Source organism: Globicephala melas, chromosome 16 (genome assembly GCF_963455315.2).
Source record: "Globicephala melas chromosome 16, mGloMel1.2, whole genome shotgun sequence".
Classification (NCBI taxonomy): domain Eukaryota; kingdom Metazoa; phylum Chordata; class Mammalia; order Artiodactyla; family Delphinidae; genus Globicephala; species Globicephala melas.
In genome coordinates this window covers 81,970,399-81,993,290 of record NC_083329.1, presented here as the reverse complement: position 1 = coordinate 81,993,290, position 22,892 = coordinate 81,970,399, and the positions used below count along the sequence as shown (strand labels likewise).

Sequence of the window (22,892 nt, the reverse complement as noted above, 5' to 3'; positions counted from 1 at the left end):
AGGGTGCATGGGCACTTGTATAACATCTTATAGGTTTTTTTGTTTTGTTTTGTTTTTTTTGCGGTACGCGGGCCTCTCACTGTTGTGGCCTCTCCCGTCGCGGAGCACAGGCTCCGGATGTGCAGGCTCAGCGGCCATGGCTCACGGGCCCAGCCGCTCCGCGGCATGTGGGATCCTCCCAGACCCGGGCACGAACCCGTGTCCCGTGCATCGGCAGGTGGACTCTCAACCACTGTGCCACCAGGGAAGCCCCATCTTCTAGGTTTTATGTTTGAAATATCTTGCACACGTAACCACGATGATGGGGGTGACGACCTGGGAAAAACAGGCCACAGGACATTCGTTACCACACTGAGTTGATCACGACCCAAGACTTGATCCTTAGCTTTGTGAACCCAGGGAAATACATTTTTATTTTTTTTTGCTTGTTTATTTTTTTCCCCCATGCTTTGCTTTGCTTTGTTTTGTTGTCAGCAAATCAAAGCTAAATTTTCTCTCAGGGGCAGACTCGAACTAAAATCATAGGCTGAATGAATCCAGAATGCCAGTTTAATAATTTGCAAAGAGAAATGCATGTGACAGCAGCCGGAACCTTGAAAAACCGTGACTGATCCTGGTGTCTCCCCTTGAGGTGTCTCCTGGGAAGCTGAGACATGGTGGGAAGACCTGCTGTGGCTGCGCAGTAAGAAGTCACTGCCGTGGAGACTGACACTCAGGGTCCCCATTTGCCAGAGGTTTCCTCCTACGGGGGACTCCAGAGCATGGTCAGAACGCGGGCTGGGTATTGAATGCTTAGGGTCGTGGGGTCTACACACCCCTCTCTGGGGACCCTGCTGGCTTAGAGGGGTGGGAAAGACGCCTAGGTAACCCCCACAGGCACTGTTGGCACACAGCTGCCACATGCGTATGGTAACCCTCATTAGGACGACAGGGACCTTTCCAGTATTCAGAGTCCTTCTTCGCTACTCGATTGTCCCAACAACCAGGCAAGATTGTAAGGGCCAGGCCTCGCCGGTGGTCCAGTGGTTAAGACTCTGTGCTTCCACTGCAGGGGGCGTGGGTTCAATCCCTGTTCAGGGAACTAACATCCCACATGCCACACAGTGCGGTCAAAAAAAATTTTTTTTTAATTTAAAACAAAAAAGAAGAATAACATATTGAAAAGATTTACAGGGATGAAGTGCCTCGGATCACTCAGTTACCAAGGCTACCACAGGCCGGATGAGCTGGGGTGGGGCTGGGGAGGCACCCTGGGGGCGTGGCGTAGAGGGTGTGTTTCTGTGCCCCTCTCCACACCACGGAGCAGCCTTCCGCCATATTAAACGGAGCCTCTCGCTTCCCAGTCTGAGGACGTGTGTTTGTGTCATCAGTGTCTCGACCAACCGCAAGTGTAGCATCTGCGTCAGAGACGAGCCTCCCCGGGTTCGTTCTGCACCCCGAGGGCTCAGGAGCTCCCTGCACTTGATGTCCGCTGATGCAGAATCCAGCTTTGATGGCCATCTAGTCTCAGAGAAATGTAAAGCTAAATTAGAGATTTAAAAAAAATCAGTGTCCAGTTTTTTCAAGTCCCCATTTGACTGGACAGGGAGTTACCAGAATGACCCTTGGAAACCCAAGTGAACTTGACCCAAACCCCATCCTCAGCATCACGCTGCTTCAGCCGCGTCATCCGGGAGGGAGAACAGAGCTGACTGCAGACTCTCCTTGATGCCGACTCCAAATAAACCCCAGCTTCTGTCAGTTCCCAAAGAAGCTCAGGGATGAAGGTGCCCCCGGCAGCCAGCTCCCCTGGCAGGTTTCTATAGCAGGCGGGTGTTCTTCCCCCAGCTCCGGAGCAGAGAATTCTGCTTGGCAGGGACAGCGCTCTTTACATGCAAGATTTATTCTGTTTCTTTTTAAAGAAATTCTTCAAATACCACCCTCCCCTTTTATCTTGGCACAGTGTATGGACTTAGGATCCGAATTCATATACTAAAGCTGTAACACTCAGACTCACGGGGTATAAGATACTCCTCAGTCTTTACTTGTCATCCCTCTTTACCTTAGGAATGGGATATACCTCTGAAATTTCCTCATTGCCAGTTCCTAGCAAAACTAGGTGCCTGATGCCCTGTGTTATGGAATTTTAATAAAACGATGTGAATGCAGCAGCCCTGTGTGTTCTGAAAAATGTTTCCAGAGCCCCTTGAGAATTCCAAGTGCTTGGAGATGAGGCTTCCTGCAGAGAAACAGAAAATGCGAGAATAGGACCTGATTGGATCGGCCGAGTTTACTATGATTTGAGCCTGAAAAATGCTTCCTTCTCTCCTTTTGATTCTCACGTGGCCTCTCCAGCCCGAGCTCAGCTCAGCCCTCGCCACTGGGTGGGTTGGGGCCTGATTGCAGAGGGCGTCCCATTCTGGGGTTCTTACTTCATTAGCATTACAAGATTGGGTTCTTGGGAATGACATTCGTTGGTAATTTGTTTACAGTTGAACCTTGCAGCATCTTACTTATTACTTCCTTAATCTAACAGTTGGCAGATTCTTGAAATTAAAAAACAACAACAAAAACCCAGCCTTATCAGTCTACTTGTCGTTAAATACTTAGCCGTCAGGAGCTATAATGATCAACAACAGTAATTCCAGAATTCTTTCTTTTCCCAAACGACAGCGACTGGTATATTACGTTGTTTTCTCGTGGTTAATTAAAATCCAGCTATCCACATAACTGACATAAACAAAAGAAGCCCATTTTGTGATCTGACCTAATTGCTTTTTAATTTTGCTGCTTTTCTCGTTCATTTTCAAAATTTGCTCTGAAGTAGTTTTACCAGTCACGAGGGAAAATCAGTGTCTGTTGACTGTCTTCCTCTGAGGCGCCGTTGAGCACCAAAGTTTTTTTTTTAATCTTTCTCCTTTTCCTACTGATTTCCCATGTAAGATAGATACCTTTAATTCTGGGAGCAGATCACTTACAGCTGTGGTCAATTCCATTAAGAGCTAAGGAGTAAAACAAGTTCTTGAAAATGTATTGGCCCCATGGAAGGTTTTCCAGCTTCTCCAGTGGAAACCACTGAAGTGATACCTGTGCAGGGACCCCCAGATGGTGAGTGCAGCCTGGAGGGACCACGTCCTGGGCGCCGGCTGGTGTTCCCTACCCTACTGCAGGCAAGACCGTCACCTTCTCCACCTTGGGTACAAAATTACTGGTGGAGAACTGCTTCCAGAGGCCAAAGATACTTTAGCTGTCCGCCCCACCCCTTCCCCCTCCCGGCTTCAGTAGTACCAGCAGCCTGGTAACTCCCTGAATGCACTCACGCCACGACTTGACTGTTCACAGATGTCCTCGTGAGCTGTGAGCCCGCCCAGGGGTCTTGTTCTCTCATGGGAGCATCACCTCTACACCGGCATGTTCTTCAAGTTCATGGAGCCTTCAGGGGATTGAAGGGTCCCTTAATGATGGGTTCTGCAGAGCCCAGTCTCCCTTTACTAGTCCTTTCTGTCGCCTAGTGGGTGATACCTCAGCATCTTCAGCCTAGGGCTATAGCATCCTGTGTTTTCAAGCAGCCATTTACGGCCGTGGCAGCCTTGTGTCTGTCTGCAGGGACCAGACGTGACAAGTGCCTGTTGTAATCTGCCCGTAGTTTGCAGGCCTGAATCAGCTTTATTCAGAGCGGTCCTGGGTTCTTTCAGTACTGCCGCAAGTGGAAGGGGGAGCCGACGGGCTCAGGTGCCCAGCCATCCTTCCCTCGCTCGCAGCAGCCTGCACCGCTGTCACCTACGTCGTGTGGACGCGGTCTGGCGAGGTGAGGGGCGTGTGTCCTGCATTCCAGGATCGGGGGCGCCGTCAGTGGGGTAGTGCCAGGTACCACATGCAACTTTGGGAAGAATCCCAGCGGTTCACGTGCTTGCTGCAGGCAAAGTAGGAAACGAGAAAAGAGCAGCGGTGCACAGTTGGTTCCACCGCTCAGAAATAACCACTGTGAACTGTGAAAAGCACATCCGTAGAGGTGTATCTGCATGTGAGACTAAATGGGCTTTCACTGTTTTGAAACACACTTTTTTTTTCAGCATGTTAGAAAGATGTTCTCAATATGTTACTTTTCACTGAAATCTCTCATCTTTTAAAATGTTGCTCTGGTTGTGTTTTTCTGTGTCCTTATGTGCCGTTGTCGCCGTATCTCGGAATAGGCCAGGGCCCCCTGCAGACGACAGGTCCACCCCGAGTGCCCGTCCTGCAGGGCCACCTGCCCACACTGTCGGGGGCGCGCCGGGCTCGTCGTTCAGGTCACTCTTTCTCCTCCTTCAGGTGTCAGCGGAAGCAGTGGCGGGTAGATCTGCCGGCCACCAGCGTGGTGATCACGTTTCACAACGAAGCCAGGTCGGCCTTGCTGAGAACAGTGGTCAGGTGAGGCCAGCGGCTGCCATCTGTCGCCACCCGTTGCCGCTTATGCGGGCAGGGGACGACCCCCGGCAGGGATGCTGAACGCGGGCCGGATCCCCAGCACAGCCGGGCTGGGGCTGTCTGCGGGGGTGCAGACAGGGCACCTGACTGTGCGGCCCCGCGGGGGCCAAGGGGTGAGAACTGCGCACCCCAGTCGTAGCCTGAAAGGCCTGCAGCTTTCTCTTTCTGCCTTTCCTCAGCGTGCTTAAGAAAAGCCCGCCCCGCCTGATAAAAGAAATCATTTTGGTGGACGACTACAGCAATGACCGTAAGTAGAGACCGATTGCCCCCCCACACCAAGCATCCTTGTCCGTCTGGCCCTCTGGACCCAAGCCTTCCTGGGCTGCGGGTGCTAAGCATGAGTTTCAAGAAAAGGCCAGAAGTAGGGGCCGCAGAAAGGCGGTGCCTCTCAAGCCCCGAGGGGCTCACCAGCCCGAAGGTGATGGAGAATCACTGTCCCTGCCCACCGAGCCCTCCGTTAGTTCACTTGAGTTTCAAAAGCTTTGCTTCTTTTCTTTTCCTAGCGGAAGACGGGGCACTCTTGGGGAAAATTGAGAAAGTGCGGGTTCTCAGGAATGATCGGCGAGAAGGTAAGACTTTTCTCAGTTCAGTACCAAGACAGTTGAATTCTGACTTTTCCTGAGCCCAGTAATAATGTGAAGAAGCGTTTCAGCTCCAAGAACAATGAACTGTCTCGTGTTTTGTCTGCCTTCCTCCAACAGAGCCTCTTGGGAGCCTCTCCCAGCAACCCCAGGAAGGATATCGAAAGCTTAACTAATTGAAATTGTTTGTGAACCAGGACAATAGTTCAACTTACGCTTTTATTTATGTATTTAGAGAACTGGCTTCTCTCTTTCTTTCACAACCTAGGAAGTCTTATCAGTCCCTTGAGTACTAGGATTTAGAAGAAAAACAGAGATTTAGCAATGAGAACTTTAATGACTCCATGCTGCAGGCATCTGTTAAAATAACTGGGGTTCCAGTTTGACAGCCTGCCCAAGGTGAACCATCAAAAACAAGGGAAAGCCCACCAGCGTTACGTGCTTACTGGATTTTGCAAATGCCAGCCTCGAAACCTGATGTCAGTCTTGTCTTTGCTGGAGCTGGGCTCATCGAGCCCACTTTATTGGTAGTTATAAGAGAAGCTCCAGAGAGGAAAGCATTACTTTGAAGTGTCTGGAAAGGAAGCCGGACTCATAGTGTAATTAACATCCAGCGCATCCATGCTGGTACAGAGCTGGTGGCTGGATTCTCAGCTCCTCCGTGGTCCTGAGAAATCTTTCTGTAGGAAAATGGCAGAGCTTTAAAACATGTGCCGTTTTTGCTGTTTGAGGCTGACTGTTGATCTTGGAGTGGTGGCTGTGCCGTTTGGTCAGCGAACATTGTCTTTCTTCTGGTCCCCTGTGCAATCCAGCTGGAGTCGGGAAATACAGTTTTTCTTAGCAAGAATCTAATCAGCCAGTAAAGTGGGTGAGCCCGTTAGGGCGATGTCATCAACACCATATTTTAACCGACTAAGGTCATCAATCCAGATGTTCAAGATGCATAAACAATGGGGTCAGCCTTTCCCCTAAGCAAGCTGTTTGCTGGACTCACATCTGCCCCCGAAGCTGAGATTAAACCAGAATCTGGCATTGTATTTGCCCCTAAAGAAACTACATGATAACTTGTTGAATTCAAACCCAAAGTGTCTGCTGGCACAGGGGAAAAAAAGAAGATGAGGCGGGAGGAGGGAATAAAAGAAAGAAGTTAGCTTTCATGTGGGCATTTTGTAACTGACAAACCACAGTGCTAGCTTCCAGAGAGGGGCTCTAACCTGCTTAGAAATCGAAAGCAGTCCTTCTAAATATAAATTTGCATTTGCTTTACGTTAGGCTGTTCTTGTGGGTAAGAACCCACACTGAGGCATTGTTTGGGGGAGGAATGAAGAGAGGCAGCTGTGGGAAGCCAGATTATGGTAGAACTATATGGAACAAGTGAGGAATGTGACAGTCCAGTGAGAAAATGCACACACACAAATGTATGTGTGCTTGTGTGTGTGTATCCCAAACAGTTAAACATATACACAAATGCTCATAGCAATGCTACTAGGTGACAGAGAAAATCAGTTGCATAAAATCATGGCCTTGGGTTCATTTAGTGTTGGGGATTTAATTGTGCCAGCGATTCTTAACCTGGCTATTCATTACAATCACTTGGGGAATTTAAAAGAAGACCATGGGGCTTCCCTGGTGGCGCAGTGGTTGAGAGTCCGCCTGCCGATGCAGGGGACACGGGTTCTGTGCCCCGGTCCGGGAGGATCCCATATGCCGCGGAGTGGCTGGGTCCGTGAGCCATGGCCGCTGAGCCTGCGCATCCGGAGACTGTGCTCCACAACGGGAGGGGCCACAACAGTGAGAGGCCCGCATACCGCAAAAAAATAATAATAATAATTAAAAAAATAAAAGAAGACCATGCCTTGACCCGACCCACAATTGAATAAAAATTTTTGTTTTTCTAGGGGTGGGGCCTGGACATCTGCATTTCAATAATACTGATGTACTTTGAAGGTTGAAAGCCTAGTCCTTCTTGTTGTGCAGATGGACATATTAAAGCTGAAAGAGGTTAAGTGTCTTTTTCAAGGTCATCCAGCTATTTAATAATGGTAGTGGAGCCAAAACCGTGTTCATAGGCCAAGTTCTCTATTTGTCCTGTGTGCTTTTTATTCCTCCATTCCCACTGTCCTGCCTGATTAATTTATCGTTTCCAGTTTATTGAGATGTAATTGACATATAACACTATGTGAGATGTACAACATAATGATTTGGTATATGCATATATTGTGAAGTGATCACCACACTAAGTTTTTTGGTTTTTTTTTTTTTTTTTTTGTGGTACGCGGGCCTCTCACCGTTGCGGCCTCTCCCGCTGTGGAGCACAGGCTCCGGACGCGCAGGCTCAGCGGCCATGGCTCACGGGCCCAGCCGCTCTGCGGTATGTGGGATCTTCCCAGACCGGGGCACGAGCCTGTGTCCCCTGCATCAGCAGGCGGACTCTCAACCACTGCGCCACTAGGGAAGCCCTACTTTTAATTTTTGAAGACCCTCCATACTGTTCTCCATAGTGGCTGCACCAATTTACATTCCCACCAACATTGCACAAGGGTTCTCCTTTCTCTACATCGTCACCAACACCTGGTATCTCTTGTCTTTTGATGACAGCCATTCTGACAAGTGTGAGGTGATATCTTATTGTAGTTTTGGTTTGAAGCCCCTGATGATTAGTGATGTTGAGCACCTTTTATGGACCTGTTGTCCATTTATATGTCTTCTTTGGAAAAAAAAGTCTTTAAATTCCTCTGCCCATTTTTAATCTGATTATTTTGCTTTTGTTTTTGTTTTTGCTGTTGAGTTGTGTGAGTTCTTTATACATTTTGGATATTAATGCCTTATCAGTTATATGATTTGTAAATACTTTCTCCCATTCCATAGTTGCCTTTTCATTTTGTGAATACTTTTTTTTGCTCTGCAGAAGCTTTTTAGTTTGATGTAATCCCATTTGTTTACTTTTGCTTTTGCTACCTTTGCTTTGGTGTCAAATTAAAAAAATTATTGCCACCACTGATGTCAAGGAGCTTACCTATATTTTCTTCTAGGACTTTTATGGTTTCAGGTCTTAACGTTCAAGTCTCTAATCCATTTTGAGTTTATTTTTGTGTGTGTTGTAAGATAGGGGTCCAGTTTCATTTTTTTGCATGTGTCCAGTTTTCCAACACCATTTATTGAAGAGACTATCCTTTCCCCACTGTATATTCTTGGTTCCTTTGTTGTAAATTAATGGCCATATGTGTGTGTGTTTATTTCTGGGCTCTCCATTTATCCCATTGATCTATGTGCCTGTTTTTATGCCAAGGCCATACTGTTTTGATTACTATAGCTTTGTAATGTAGTTTGAAGTGATGTTTTGTGTTTTTTTAGTGGTCCATTTTGAATTTTCTCGTAGCTTTTTAGCTATACATTTCTTTTAGTGGCTTCTCTGAGGATTACAACATGCATCTTTAACTTATAACAGTCTATTTAGAGTCCATACAACTTTACCTTAAATGTAAGACCTTGCAACGGTTTTAATTCCATTTCTGTTCCCTGTCCTGTATACTGCTGTTGTCATGTGGTTTCCTTCATATGTTGTTAATGATGGTTTAAACCCCACAGTGCAGTGTTAAAATGTTTGCTTTAAATAATCAATTATAAAGAAATTAGAATGTATAAATGGACTCTAAAATTTATCCTCGTATTTTTCATTTCTAGTATCTTCATTTTTTCCCACAGATTCAGGTTTCCATCTAGTGTCATTTCCTTTCAGCCCAGAGAACGTCTAGAACTTTATTTTTTCTTGTAGGCAATAAAATCTCTCAATTTCTGTTTATCTGAAAAGTCTTTCTTTCTTCTTTATTGCTGAAGAGTATTTTCTCTGAATGGAATTCTGAGTTGACTGTTAGTTTTTCTTTCAGCACTCTGAAAATGTCATTCCAATGTCTTCTGGCCTCTGTTTTTCTGTTTAGAATGTAGCTGTCAGCTTATTGTTGATTCCCTGTGTGTTATGGGTTGTTTCCTCTCACTGATTTCCAGATTGTCTCTTTATCTTTAGTTTTTAGCAGTTTGACTGTGACTTGCCTAGATTTGATTTGCTTTTTATTTATCCTGCTCCAGGTTTGCTGATCCCTTTGAATATGTAAGTTGAAGTTTTCACCAAATTTGGGAACTTTTTGGCCTTTTATTTCTTCATATATTGTTTTATGCCTCATTCTTGGACTCTAGGTGCACATATGATATACCACTTGATATTGTCCATAGGTTACTCAGGCTCTTTTTCTCTTTCAGTAATTTTTCTCTGTTCACCAGACGGATCAATCTCTATTGATCCACCTTCAAGTTCACTGGTCCTTCTGACATCTCTAATCTGCTGTTATGCGCCGTCAGTGAATTCTTTCATTTCAGAAAATTGCAGTTTTCAGTTTTGGAATATCCATTTAATTCTTGTGGTTTTCATTTCTCTGCTGAGATTCCCCATGTTTGCTCATTCCAATGATCATTTCCTTGGAGTTCTTGGGTATAGTTATCATAATAGCTGCTTTAAAATCCTCATCTGTTAATTTCACTCTGCGTCATCTTGGAGTGAGTTTCTATTGACGTTTTTTCTCTTGCATACGCATCACATTTTTCTCTTCTCTTGTCTACTAATTTTTTAAATTTTATATTGGATATTGTGAATGGTATGTTGTAGAGACACTGGATTCTGTTATCTTTCTCTAGGGTGTTGATCTTTGTTATACTGGGCAATTAAATTACTAGCTCGTGACTTTGAACTTGTGTAGGCTTGTCTTTATACTTCGAAAGCATATGTGTATCTTGGATGAATCCCTTATTCCTGAGACGTAGTCCGTATTCCTAAATGTATTCCCTCTGGAGTTTCTGTAGAAATGAGGTGTTTGCCAAGTCCTTCTAGGCACAACTCAATTGCCAAAAATTGTGTCCCTGATTCCAGCTGAAATCTTAGTTCTTTCTGTCTTCTAATTGTTTCTCTTCATGGACTCCTTGGGGTCTCCCCTGTGCCTGCAGGTTCAGGCGTCCACCAAGGATTTAAGGGCAGTTATCACCAGATTTGGGACTTAGCTCCTTCCCAGGATCTCCTCCTTCTGTTTCCAGCCACTCTCCAGCCCCAAACTCTACCCTCTGACGCCTCAAGCCAAAAAAGGCTGCCCTGCAGTGGATTTGGAGAGTAACATCGGGGGCAAATACCATGTTTCCAGGGATTTCACTCTGTGATTTTCTTCTTTTAAGGGTTGAATGCCCTCTAGGTTCTGCCTGCCCTCGGCTACTCTAGCCCTTTCCTATAGTTGCATTTTCTATTTTGCTCAGTTTATACTTGTTCTCTGAGAGAGGGTTTGCCTATTACAGGCTGCTCCGTAATACCAGAACTAGAAATCGTTGCCCTTTTTCCTACTCTGTCATGCAGCTCTTTAAGAACCATGGAAAACCCTTCCTGACCCCTGTGCTGCATAAAGAACTCACAACACCGTCCTTACCGGTTGTGAATAATCTCACATCTCCACGGATAGATAAAAGCCCCGCATACACAGCAGAAGCCACTTATGACCACACCATCTAGTGATGAATATTACTATGTGTGATAATAAACAATGATATCACTAACAGATCACAGCTATATAAACTGTGTGATGTGACCAACAGTGTTACTAATTTTGTGTAAAAGCCAAACAACTGGGCTTCATCATTTATGTTAATTTGGCTCGTGATGAGTCTTAGAACACACAGATACTCACAACACTGTTATCATGAAATTATCACCATTAAATTTGGCCCCCTTAGCACTTAAAGTGTCTGGGTGACACGTGCCTTAGCCCAGTTAATTAGAAAACTCTGTTGCCGTGTCAGAGGAGAGTAGTTTTAGAAGTTCCACATTTCCATTGCTTGATAAAGGAGACTTCAGTTAGGTCAAAGCCTTCCTCATAAGGCAGTAGTTCCAAGTTGTTTTCTCAGTCATCCAATTAACTTAAAAAACAAAAGGTCCTGACAGAACTCTTACCTGGGTAAACTGCAAGGTGGTATTGATCCCTCCATGCACGTTGGCGATAAACTCCGTGCCCGGCAAGAGGGCTGCGTGGGGAGGTGTCGGTGCAGGTGCTGGGGGTACAGTTCTTGTTTGTTTTTCTCGCGTTCCCTGGGCATTCCCCCGCGACGTGTTTTTGACCTCACTCCACAGGCCTGATGCGCTCGCGGGTGCGGGGGGCCGACGCGGCCCAGGCCAAGGTCCTGACGTTCCTGGACAGCCACTGCGAGTGCAACGAGTACTGGCTGGAGCCCCTCCTGGAGAGGGTGGCCGAGGTGAGGATGCGGGCCAGAGGAAGGGCCTCTGTGTGCGACATGGTCCTACGAGGATTTTATCCTCCACGGGAATCTATCAATAGGGGAAATTCATTTGTCAGGTAGGAGGCCAGGGTCAGCAGAGGCTACGACAGCCCTTCCCCTAGGGGGCTCTTCCTTCCCTGCCTGAAGCTCTGCACTGACTCTCGGAGCTCCGAGGGGGCAGAGAGCTGAGGACAGAGGCCGTGGGGTCCCCAGCCCGGCCGTGCTGCCCTGAGACCCAGGCTGCGGCTCGTGGGGAGGGGCAGAGTCCCAACCACACAGGGACGCGGGAGGCTGTCGGTTGACCCGAGACTGTGCACCTTCGCCTTCTAGAAACATCATCACTAGTATGACCTATGGCCTCTTGTGATAGCTCTCTCGCCTTCTGCTTGCTTTATTGACTTTCTTTCCTCCCTACTAAGAAAGCACTTCCTTGAGACAGTAAAGTAGATGTAATGAAAGTACTAGAGAAATAGTAAAGTCATTCTTTTTGCACCATAGCAGGGATCGCGGTTGGACAGTGAGTCCTGAGACATGAATAAGACAAACTACTAGTGCTGTGACCCTCACGTTCACTGCCGTTTACTGAGCGCTAACTACCTGCTGGATGCTTTACACGTTACCTTAATCCAGGGTTTCGCCCCCATTTGACAGTTGAGGGAACTGGGGTTCAAGGAACTTCAATCACTTAACCAAAACTCATACAGGGGGCAGAGCCCAGGCTGCAAAGTGGGATTCGCTGAGTCCCTCCCTGAGTCCTCCCACACACGCACGCATGCCCATCCCGGGGGCCCCGTCCCTGGCTACTCACTCCACCAGGCTGTGCGTCCCAGGGACGCAGAGGCAAAATGAAAGCTGTCAGGATACCCGGGCACGTGGAGGCTGCGTGCTTCGTGGTCAGGCTGTCAGGGTTATTTAAACAGGCCCCCACCTCCTAAAGAAAGAATGGGAAGAGTTGAGAATGGTCATTCTCCCTCATTCTAGTCCCATCAAAAGAGATCAAAATAAAGGGAGTGGACTTGGACGTGGGGCAGTTGACGATCTGCGGCACCATCCCAGGCTGAGCCGGGCGTGGAGGACGTCACCCTCTGCGCTTGGGGCTGCACGCTGTAAACCTGCCCCTGGTGGTGGCTGAACTTTCCCTCTGTTCTCTGAGCGGGGTCCTCTGACATGTATGTTCTTAGCTCCGCTTGCCCTGTTCCTAATTTGTTTCTCGAAGTCTTTCTCTGGCTGATTCAGGTTCTTGGCGTGGCTCAGGGAAGCGTCACCCTTGTGTCCCCTGTCAGCGTGGGGCAGAGTTCCTCCCCAGCACCAACTAGCCCGGTTTAAAGAGGGCAGGAGAGTTCAAAGGTCTTGTGTTCACAGACTCTAACTACAGCAGCGACAGTGTGGCCTAAAGAAAGGCCTCAGCCTAAGGGAATGTTTTGTGTTGGGTGGAACCGCGGGTAAGACAGACTCGGGCTCCGGGTTCTCTAGTCAGTTCGGTCACCCGTCCGCTGTGATGCGGTTGGAGCCTCTACACCACACTCGGCTCCCAGGCCCGGGGTCGCATCTGTGTGGGCGTCGCAGCCGTGAGTCCTTTCCTGGGGCTTCCTGCAGCTCACACATTACTGGTGTTTAAGTACAGCCGAGCTTAGATCCTGTTAGAATGAAAGTTCCTCCATGGTTGAGGTTTGACATTTGGGAAAACACTAAATGAAACACTCCAGTCTCACACTGGCGCGCTCTGAAAACTCCTTCTTTGGAATTAATAAAAATTGACATTTGCTCCTGGCTGTTTGGGGGGAAAAAAAAACAACTCAGGAAGGGTCCCGGGAGAGGCTCTCAGGCAGTGAACACCCGCAGGGCGGCCCCGTGCGCTCGGGCGCCTCCAGGGGGGCAGCGTCCTCTGCGCCCCCGACACCCAGCGCAGCGCAGGGCTGCAGGTGCCCAGCCGGGCCCCCCAGGGCGTGGGGTGGCAGGGGACCGGCACGGCCGTCTCCCCGTGAGCGGTGACGCTCAGGCCTCCGCCTGTGCGGGTCCCGGCTGCCTCTGACACCTGCTGTTGCCTTCGCTGCGTTGCAGGACAGGACCCGCGTCGTGTCCCCCATCATCGACGTCATCAACATGGACAACTTTCAGTACGTGGGCGCGTCTGCGGACTTAAAAGGCGGTAGGTGCTGCGCGGGTCCCAGGGACGGCGACGGCGCCTGCACGCGGCCGAGCCGGGCCGCGGCCAAGAGCGCCCCTGTGTTCAGCTGGCGGGGTTCACCAGGGGACAGAAACGGCCTTGCCTCCCCTAGGCGGTAGGCGTGGTTCCCGTCCCTGGCACCGGCTTGGCGTACGGAGCCGGTGTGGAGACGCCAGGCCGATGGGGGTCTGCCCTCTCCACCCTCCCCCTCACCGCAGCGTCCGTCGCCTGCTGGAAGCCCGTCCGCCCCGCTCACCCGTGACTCCTGGGCCCCGAGGCCTGCAGAGCGCAGCCCTCCCGCGGCCTGGCTGTCAGCCTCTCCTGCCCGCCGGCCACCCACGTCCCGCCGTGGTGGAACCTTCCTGGGGAACCTTTATCTGAATGACCCTGCCAGTTTCCTGGGGGTTCTTGCGGCTCAAGTGTGACCCCTCAAACCCTCCCGCCGCGGGGTCCCACAGTGATTTGTCTGATACTCTCTTTACCTTCTTAAAACTTCACATTGAAAGCCCCAAAGAGCTTTGTTCACGTGGGCCGTAGTGATCAGCGTTTGCCGTGTTAGAAGGTAAGGCTGAGAACGGTGAGAGCACCAGGGGACGCAGCCACGTGGGCGCTGCCCGTCCTGCAGCTTCCAGAACGCTCCTTCCTGCACTTTGGAAAAATGAGATTGAAAGGGGCCTGTAGAGCCTTAGCATAAACTGAAAGCAGTTTTCACGTCACACACCCGCTGAAAGGGCCTGAGGACCCCGGGGGCTCCTGGACCCCAGCTGGGTAAACCGTGTTCTCGCGAGGAGCTTCACGAAGCTGCTGGGCGCACGGGAGTCCCGCTAGCCCTGCCTGAGGAGCAGGCTTCTACTGTGTCCCTGTGTCCCCGGGACTGTGTGTACGTGGGGGTGACCTCTGTCCCCGGGACTGTGTGTACGTGGGGGTGACCTGTGTCCCGGGACTGTGTGTGCGTGGGGGTGACCTGTGTCCCCGGGACTGTGTGTGCGTGGGGGTGACCTGTGTCCCTGGGACTGTGTGTACGTGGGGGTGACCTGTAGCCCCAGACTCCCCTGTGTCCCAGGGACTCTGTGTACGTGGGGGTGACCTGTGTCCCTGGGGACTGTGTGTATGTGGGGGTGACCTGTAGCCCCAGGCTCCCCTGTGTCCCAGGGACTGTGTGTGTATGTGGGTGACCTGTAGCCCCAGGCTCCCCTGTGTCCCAGGGACTGTGTGTGTATGGGGGTGACCTGTAGACCCAGGCTCCCTTGTGTCCCAGGGACTGTGTGTGTATGGGGGTGACCTGTGGCCCCAGGGCTCCCACACAGCCCAGTAAATGCCTCCTGCTCTGAATCTCAGCTGGCCGGCAGCCTTGCCTCTCAGACCTCGGCTGAGAGCCAAGAATTCAGCGAAGCCTGCTGTAGAGAGAGATATAACAGAGATGTCAGAGCCTTTACTTTCCGTGTGTAATTTATTCACTATTGATTTTTCATACCTGAGATGAGTGAACCCTTTTTCCAGCATCCTAGCACCCCTGTTTCTTTCTCTAAAATGAGGGGCTTCTTTTCCCATCTCCAACATTTTGAGCTGATTAGGAGACGGACTGTTCCAGACAGACACACAGACTGAGGGTCAACTGACATCCAAAAAAGAACACAGTAGAACCGTGGCCTTGGACGGAACCTCAGAAATCAGAACCCTGGGACCGGCCAGGGAGGCCCGGGCTCTGGGGCCTCTTTCAGGCGGTGTCGCCACGGGAGCTGTTTTTCCTCTGGCCCTCGGCGTCCCTGTCTGAGAAACAGGTTGATGACAGTGCAGCCGCACAGGGCGGCCGGCAGAGGGCAGGGCTGTGACCAGGCAGCTCCCCAGAGGCCTCTGGCCGGGCCGTCATGCTGGGAGGACGCACCTAGGTTGGGAAACAAGAGTCAGGAGAGTCTTAGAAGATGGTGAGCACGCTGGGGCTATAAAGAGTTCGGAGCCTTGGCTGTCAAGAAAGCGTTAGTGTCCAGAGTGTGTCCCCCCCCCCCGAGGATCTGCCGGAGCTGAGATGTGACGGTTCTCCATCTCCCGTGGCAGCCGCTTACGGCGGAGCCGGTGCAGGACAGTGAGATGCCCTGCGTGGGAGCGGCCTGCCGCTGCCCCAGGGCCGGGCCAGATTCACTCTAAGAGCATTTCACCAAACCCCTTTTAGGAAAAAAGAAAAATCAAGGATGATGTTTTTAGCAGATTTTTAAAAATCTAATATAGCTTGGCTCTTCGGACCAAATTGATAAGCTAAATAATAATGAACATTCCCCCCAAAATGCAGGTAATGTTACATCAGCTGGCCAGTTGAGGCCTTTGTGTTCTGTCAACAGTGCACCGGGACGTCTGTTTTTCCCTGGCTGGCGGTGCTTGTGTGCGCGGCAGGCCGTGTCTGGGGAGAGCCGGGCTCCTCAGACAATCAGTCTGTGTCTGTTTCCTCTCCGTGCACCACTGGTGCCTGGCCCTCCAGCCCCTCGCTCCCATTTGCCAGCCCGCTGCGCTCTACAGGGACAGCGGGGGCACCTTTCTGTCCTCTGGTTGAGCCATGATGTGTGCCACGCCGGCCTAGGAGCCCCCGAGCCCCTGTGCCATCCTACCCTGTTCAGGCTGCAGGGCAGATAAATGCTGGATTCAGAGCACACAGACGGAAGGTCTGAACTTAGGCATTGCACCAGCCCTGCGGACAGAAAGCCTGCTGGCAGAGGGCTGAGGGATGGACGGCCCTGGAGCAGTGAGGCTTGGCTGTCAGACCCTGGGCAACGCGGCCCATGCTCTGGAGAGCGTCCGCAGGTGGGGTGTGCCAGGTACCTTCTGAGGAAAGACAAGACCCGACAGCTGTGGACCAGGGGCCAGGCCCGGGCTCTGCCACCCGCACGGCCTGTGGATTCTAGAAGTGACGTGGGGCAGGTGCCATGTTATCAGAAGTGAAGCTCGCTTGCCCCTTCATTCCCACCTACTCCTGCGCCCCCTGCCTTCCCTTCCCTGGGACCGTGTTGGGGGCACCTGGCAGATTTTTTATTAAATCGATCCCTCTTCTTTGTCGCCTCCTTACAGCCCTTGGATATGTCCTCACAGACTCCAGTTCTCTTATTTCACATTTATTCTTATGCATTCTGGTTTTAGAAAAGTCTGACCCACACCTTCTGTTTTGGGTAAGCTTCTTGGGGAAAGAAGATTTCAGTGTGCGTCCTCCCGGCTGGTCTCCCTGCCCGCCCCCCCAGTCACTCTCTTCCCTCTGCGTCGTTTTTGTTTGTTTTTCCTTTGTTTGGGTTACAGTGAGTCCATTCCAAATAACAAATATTTTTAAGCTGTGACGGACAGCGGTGCCAGGAGCAGACAGCCTGTTCTCACAGCATCCTGTGTTTCTTCTCTCTTCTGCAACCAGCAGGCTTTGACTGGAACTTGGTGTTCAAATGGGATTACATGACGCCTGAGCAGAGACGGTCCCGGCAGGGGAACCCGGTCGCCCCCATAAAGTAAGTGGCAGGCAGGCGTCCTTCGGGTGCCCTTCTCTGGGGTGGAAGATGAGACAGTAGGCCTAGGGACCTAGTGGAGCTCTCACCTTCCAGCCATACCCCCATTTCCCCTCATGCTAGCTCAGGGGAGAGTCTCTGCCTCCAGATTATAGGGTAAAGTATTTTGAGATTCTTTTTCTATGTACGTGTATCAAATCTGCCAGTTCCACGTCCTTCGTGTCTTGGTGGCATAGAGCGTTTTCCCGCACGGGGTGGGGTGTTGGGCTGCCCTCGGGGACTGGGGGGGCGGGGGGCAGCAAGCGGGAGCCTCCTGCCCGCCCCCGTGGGCTCCGCCCTCCTGTCCCCCGGAGGAAGCACTGGGTTCACTACCAGCTGGCTTTGAGCCGCGCCCGGCTGGGGTGGGGACGCCTCCCCAGGGACGCGTGGTTACAGGGAACCCCGCGGATGCCGGCGCCGTCTGCACTGCGGCGATTGTCCCCCGTGAGCAGTGAGCTCCAGACGTGCGGCCCGGGGCCCTGACTTACCACGGCGACTCCGCAGGCACAGGGCTGGGGTCCTGTCGCCGGCCTGTCCCCAGGCTGATGGGGACGCGAGAAGGTGACGGTCCCGTCCAGCAGAGGAGGAAGCTGCCCGGGATGAGGTTGCGTTCCCTACGTGCGCTGGGCGCTGTAGCCTCTTACTGTTTGTCGTCCTCCAAGGAGACCGCGGCACAGAAGAGCCGAGCACCGGCCTAGGGCGCTGTCAGCGAGGGGCCCAGCTCCGGCGGCTGCCCTCTCGTAGGGAGGCTCCACGCAGCCCCTCGCCCTTGGGAGCATCTGAGCATCCGAGTGGGGGGCACTTGAAGACAGCAGGGCTCAAGCAGAGAGGGGCACCCAGAGCTCTGGGCCAAAGACCATGGCTGTGCTGTTGTTCCTAAGGTCGGCCTGTAGGCTTGACCTTGGCATTAGAATGCTGGCGATCTAACCTTGACCTTCGACCTCTCCCTCTCTTCCCTTCTGCCTCTTTAGAACCCCTATGATTGCTGGAGGGTTGTTCGTGATGGATAAGTTGTATTTTGAAGAACTGGGGAAATACGACATGATGATGGATGTGTGGGGAGGAGAAAACCTGGGTACGTATGAGCCTTGTGTCTTCGGACACCAAACCGTTTCCAATTCTGCTGAAACCGTGGTCTTTTCCTGCCCACCAAGAGGGGTAGAAATGAAAAGTGGAAGCTTTGGAAGGACTGGTAAGCAGGAGTTTGTGGTATGCAGGGTGCCCCTTGGAAAAGGTTTGTAAAGACATTAAAGTGACGGTTTACTGAACACAATTAGTCCCCCATAAGGTACAGATAGACCCTTTTTATTCTTAAGTGTCTTGGGTTGGGCGTTATGCTAGACACATAGTAAGTCTTTGAAGGGAAATGCACACTTTTTAATGTCACCTGAATCCAAGGTCTGGAAAGCACGCTGACAAAAATGGGGGGAGGATTTCAGCTTCTAAGATTCATTTTTAGGCACATGGGGTGGAAAGTGAGCCCTGGCGAAGCCTGTCGGACTGGCTGAATTGTGGTCGTGGGAATCAGCTGGGGTGGAGAGGCCGGGGCACTTGTCCCTTCCTGACTACTTTGCGAATGGTTCTAATTGGTTTTCGTGTTGTTTTGTTTCGTTTTGTTTTTTGTAATCACACAAATCATTCTACCTATGTTTACGGACGTTGGAACTTTATAGACTTTGGTCTTTATTGGTAGCTGCATTGTATTTACTCCATAAAGACAAAAAGACTCTTAATTTATTTGTTTGTTTAGGGGGTTTTGTTTGTTTCACTTTTGAGTTGTCTCCTTGGCTATTGGATGCTGTTAAATTATATTCTCCCCCGGTAGACGTACCCTGGGAGGAGGGGAGGGGGGCGAGGAAAGGAGGTAAAGAGGATGCCACTGTCACTTTTAGTAGTTTTTACTTGTAACAGAAACTTTGATTTTTTTTAAGTTTAAGAGACTAGACAAGCCCATTATTTTTCCCTCATTTTATGATATCAGTGTTAGTGATAGCGTCTCACCTGTGGAGAGAGGTTGTTGCCTTTGTGGATTCGGAAAGCTTCTTTAGACTCAGTAACTGCACCAGGACGAAGGTTCAGAGTCAGATGCGTTTCGGTTTTGTTAACAGTACACTGACGGGCAGGGCTTGATGGAAGGCTGTGGAGCACGGAAGGCTTCAGAAGGATTGTTAACCTTCTGAAGGGAATTCTGAGTCACCCTCGCCCTGCAGACATCCCTGGGGAAGCCCAGCCAGCCAGGACCGCCACTCGGGGGGACCAGAACGCGGTGGGGTTCGCAGCAGTGTGTGCCATTAGGCTGACGTGCGTGGAGGGCAGGTGGCCTTTTGTATCAGGGTGTAAGGAGAGTGTTGATTTAAGTATCAAAGGAGACCTTGCACCCAGAGACCAGTGGGAGGGGAAATAATCTTTTCTGTTACCTAGTTTATTGTTGGTTTGGTTTGTATGTTTATGTAGCTGTGCCCTGTGCGAGGTTCCCTGGAAGGGCTCAAGGGGCTCAGGTAGGGTGACGCACGGTGGGCGGGGAGGAAGGGCTGGGGCCACCCGGCCTGAGCATCCTGGCACCTCCTCCCGTGACAGTCTCTGACACGGCCGCTCTGGAGGGTCTTCTCGCATCAGGGTTAAACAGGCACGAGGGTTTCAGCAGGAAGAGTCCGTGATGTGAGCCTCCCTCTCTTCTTGGTACTGCTCAGACTGGATTTTCTGGGTGCTGCCTGCACACCCCCAGCAGTTGTCCAGCCTGAGGGCTTGTGTGGGCCCAAGTTAGGAGAGGCAGGGAACAGGGATGCCCAAGTCAAATCCAGACACCCCCTCCAGGTGCGCCCCGCCAAATCCATTAGTGCTGCCAGACTGCCTGACCAACAGTGTAAGTCTAATTGAAGCAATTGAAAAGGACAAAGAGGCCTTCCCTGGTGGCGCAGTGGTTGGGAGCCCGCCTGCCGATGCAGGGGACACGGGTTCGTGCCCCGGTCTGGGAGGATCCCTCATGCCGCAGAGCGGCTGGGCCCATGAGCCATGGCCGCTGAGCCTGCGCGTCCGGAGCCTGTGCTCCGCAACGGGAGAGGCCACAACAGTGAGAGGCCCGCATACCAAAAAAAAAAAAAAAAAAACCGTTTTAGAGGAAGATGGCGTATATGATTGCCTGTTACATCAACCTTAGGGCTGATTGTGGGCATTTCATGCCTTTTGATTCACGGCCGTGCGCTGTCCGTTGCCTTTTCTAACTCAGGGCTGATTCCCAGAAGGCGCATGTAATGCTCCACGATGGAGAACCGGCCAGAGAGGAGTTCCAGGCCATGTCTCATGCACAGTGTTTGTGACATTATAGGGTCTGATGGCCAGGAGTCTTTCTGTTCTCAGTAGACCAGGGAATCACTCTTGTCTCAGGGCTTCTAGTCTGAATTTGAAAAATATTTCTGTAGGCTCACTCTTACTTCTTTTTAAATTTCAGATAGAATTCTTTCATGAAAACATGGGATTTGGTGACACAGGTAGAGCTGGCATCTGTAATTCTGATCAGTGCTAAAATCGAAGGGAGCACATGTCCCAGTGTGGGTAGTTTGTTTGGCATGAATTATTTCTTTTTGTCTCCACTACTTTACGTTGTCTGTAAAACGACACTGTGCTGTGCAGACACCCTCTTAGTGAACTGAAGTAGGACCTTTCATTCAATCTTTTTTTTTCCCTCCACCTTTATCGAGGTTTCAGTGACAACTTAAAATCGTACATACTTCGGTATACAACTGGATGGTTTGACGTGCCTAGGCACGCCCCGCCCCATAACCCTGGAGCCTAGAGACGTGGTGTCAGAGGTCCCCACGCGGGATGTTCAGGACCCTCTGGAAAGGGAGTGCTCCCTGGGCATCGCCTCAGGCCACGGGGGTAGGGTGGGCATCCGCACCCCATGGGGGTGGCCCGGGCTCTCGGTCACCCCGTGTCGTTCACCACCTCAGAGATCTCGTTCCGCGTGTGGCAGTGCGGCGGCAGCCTGGAGATCATCCCCTGCAGCCGCGTGGGACACGTGTTCCGGAAGCAGCACCCCTACACCTTCCCCGGCGGCAGTGGCACCGTCTTTGCCCGGTAAGTGGCCGAGAGGCCGAGCAGGGCCCAGTGCACCGCTGACCGCCCCGTACGCAGGGCTGACCGTGGGCTGTGTGGAAGCGTGTGCTCTAAGGGGCCGCCGCTCGGCAGTGACGAGGGCAGCTGTGGGGACTGAGGACAGCGGCGTCCCGCTGAGTGACAGATGCTGGGCTCAGCAGGTTCCATGGGGCACGAGGTCACGTGCAGGACAGCCTCAGAGCGACACAGCTGTCCTGGTGGAGAGCAAACGGGTGGCCGGGGGTGAGGGTGGGGCGCAGGGCGGGGTAGGGCCAGTGGGACTGGTCACCGAACCGGGTGCCAAAAACGTGTTATGGGGAGATAGGAGAGAGGAGTGCTTGGACTTTTTAAATCACATGTTACCCTTCAAGGTGCAGTATATGAACAGCGCTAAAGGCAGCCACACAAGTTCAAGCCCAGGACCCACTGGGCTGTAGAGGCAGATAACACACGATAGATAACAGATAACATACAATAGATAATAGATAACACACGATAGATAATAGGTAGATTTTTGCAAACATGAAGACACCAAATGAAGAGTTTTCTGAAGAAAAAACAGCGAATTACCAGTGCAGGGGACGCCGTTTTTTCCTCAGGAATTCTTTCAGATGCGCAAGACAGAACCGTGCACAGGCCAGCCAGCCTGGCCCAGGGAGACGGGGGCGTTCAGCTGAAAAGATGACTTCAGACTCCGAGAGATGCTGCGAGCTAGGCAGAATGTGGTCACGCGGCCAACATGCTGGGGCAGGAGGACGGGTTTGCAGGGTGGGCGGGCGCTTGTCCCAGAGCCAGAGGAGCCCGTGGGGAGCAGCTCCTCAGTGCCGAGACGAGCCTGCAGAACAGAAGGCTGCCCAGTATGGCTGGAGCCCAGAGAACGAGGGGACAGTAGGCACCGAGGGAGACTAGACCAGCTGGGTCTGCACCCTGTGCGTTGAGGGAAACTGGGTGTCTTTCGATGCAGGAGGAGGGGCAGCTCCTGTGGGTTTTACGCAGATACTCGACTTCTCTGTTGTGAACTTTAAGGGGGTCCTTCTGTCCCCTGGGCGGAGGGCCGCGAGGATGATGCCAGGAGGAAACGATGGTGCGAGTGACGTGTCCCGCCTCCACTGCAGGGCCGGGCAGAGCCGGGTGGCCAGGGCCAGGTACCAGCTGCGGCCCCAGGCAGGCGTGTTTACCAATGGACGGGAGGGGGCCAGGGGGACTCAAGGGTGACCCCCAGGCTGCCGGTCACACACTTTGCTAACGGGATGCCCCTATGGACACAGGGAAACCTCAGAGCAGGGTGGGCGTGCACGGGGGGAGGATGGCCAGCTTATCTTTTATGTGGCATTTGAAAACTACCAAGTACAGATTATAAGTATACCTGTCTTGTACAGAAGGTGGATTCCTAGCGTAACGTATCAACTTTCTAGGGAACCGTAATAGAAGCCAAATGTCAAATGATGCTTCTGACCAAGTTACCTTCTCCTCAAAAGTGTATCCTTTCCCAAATGTTGTCTAAACATCATTTCTGCTCTGTTAGAAACAAAAATATGCTCTTATACGATGAATTCTACAAAATCAGACAAACGGTGATAATGTACATTTTCCTCCAGGGCAGCATGAGATGCTTCCCAGAAACCTCTCATCAGAGACATCAAATACTTGGAATCAAAGCACTGATACCTACCAGCAAAGCGTGGGATTTCAGAAAACAGTGTTAAAGCACACAAAACATTGCTTTATGCACTTTTTTTAAAGGAAAAAAGAGGCGCTCGTTTTTAGAAAGAAAACTTTTCC

At 51.2% G+C, this 22,892-nt stretch overlaps 1 protein-coding gene across 1 annotated transcript in view; it reads left to right on the top strand.

Moving 5' to 3' along the window:
- The window catches only part of GALNT2 (polypeptide N-acetylgalactosaminyltransferase 2), a 179,193-nt gene that overhangs the window by 139,777 nt on the left and 16,524 nt on the right, over positions 1–22,892 (top strand). The window contains exons 4-11 of the mRNA XM_030839531.2: positions 4,291–4,389; positions 4,626–4,693; positions 4,950–5,015; positions 11,188–11,309; positions 13,395–13,482; positions 16,892–16,979; positions 17,987–18,090; positions 20,966–21,092. Coding sequence (XP_030695391.1) covers positions 4,291–4,389; positions 4,626–4,693; positions 4,950–5,015; positions 11,188–11,309; positions 13,395–13,482; positions 16,892–16,979; positions 17,987–18,090; positions 20,966–21,092 — 762 coding nt within the window. The remainder of the gene's footprint in view (positions 1–4,290; positions 4,390–4,625; positions 4,694–4,949; positions 5,016–11,187; positions 11,310–13,394; positions 13,483–16,891; positions 16,980–17,986; positions 18,091–20,965; positions 21,093–22,892) is intronic.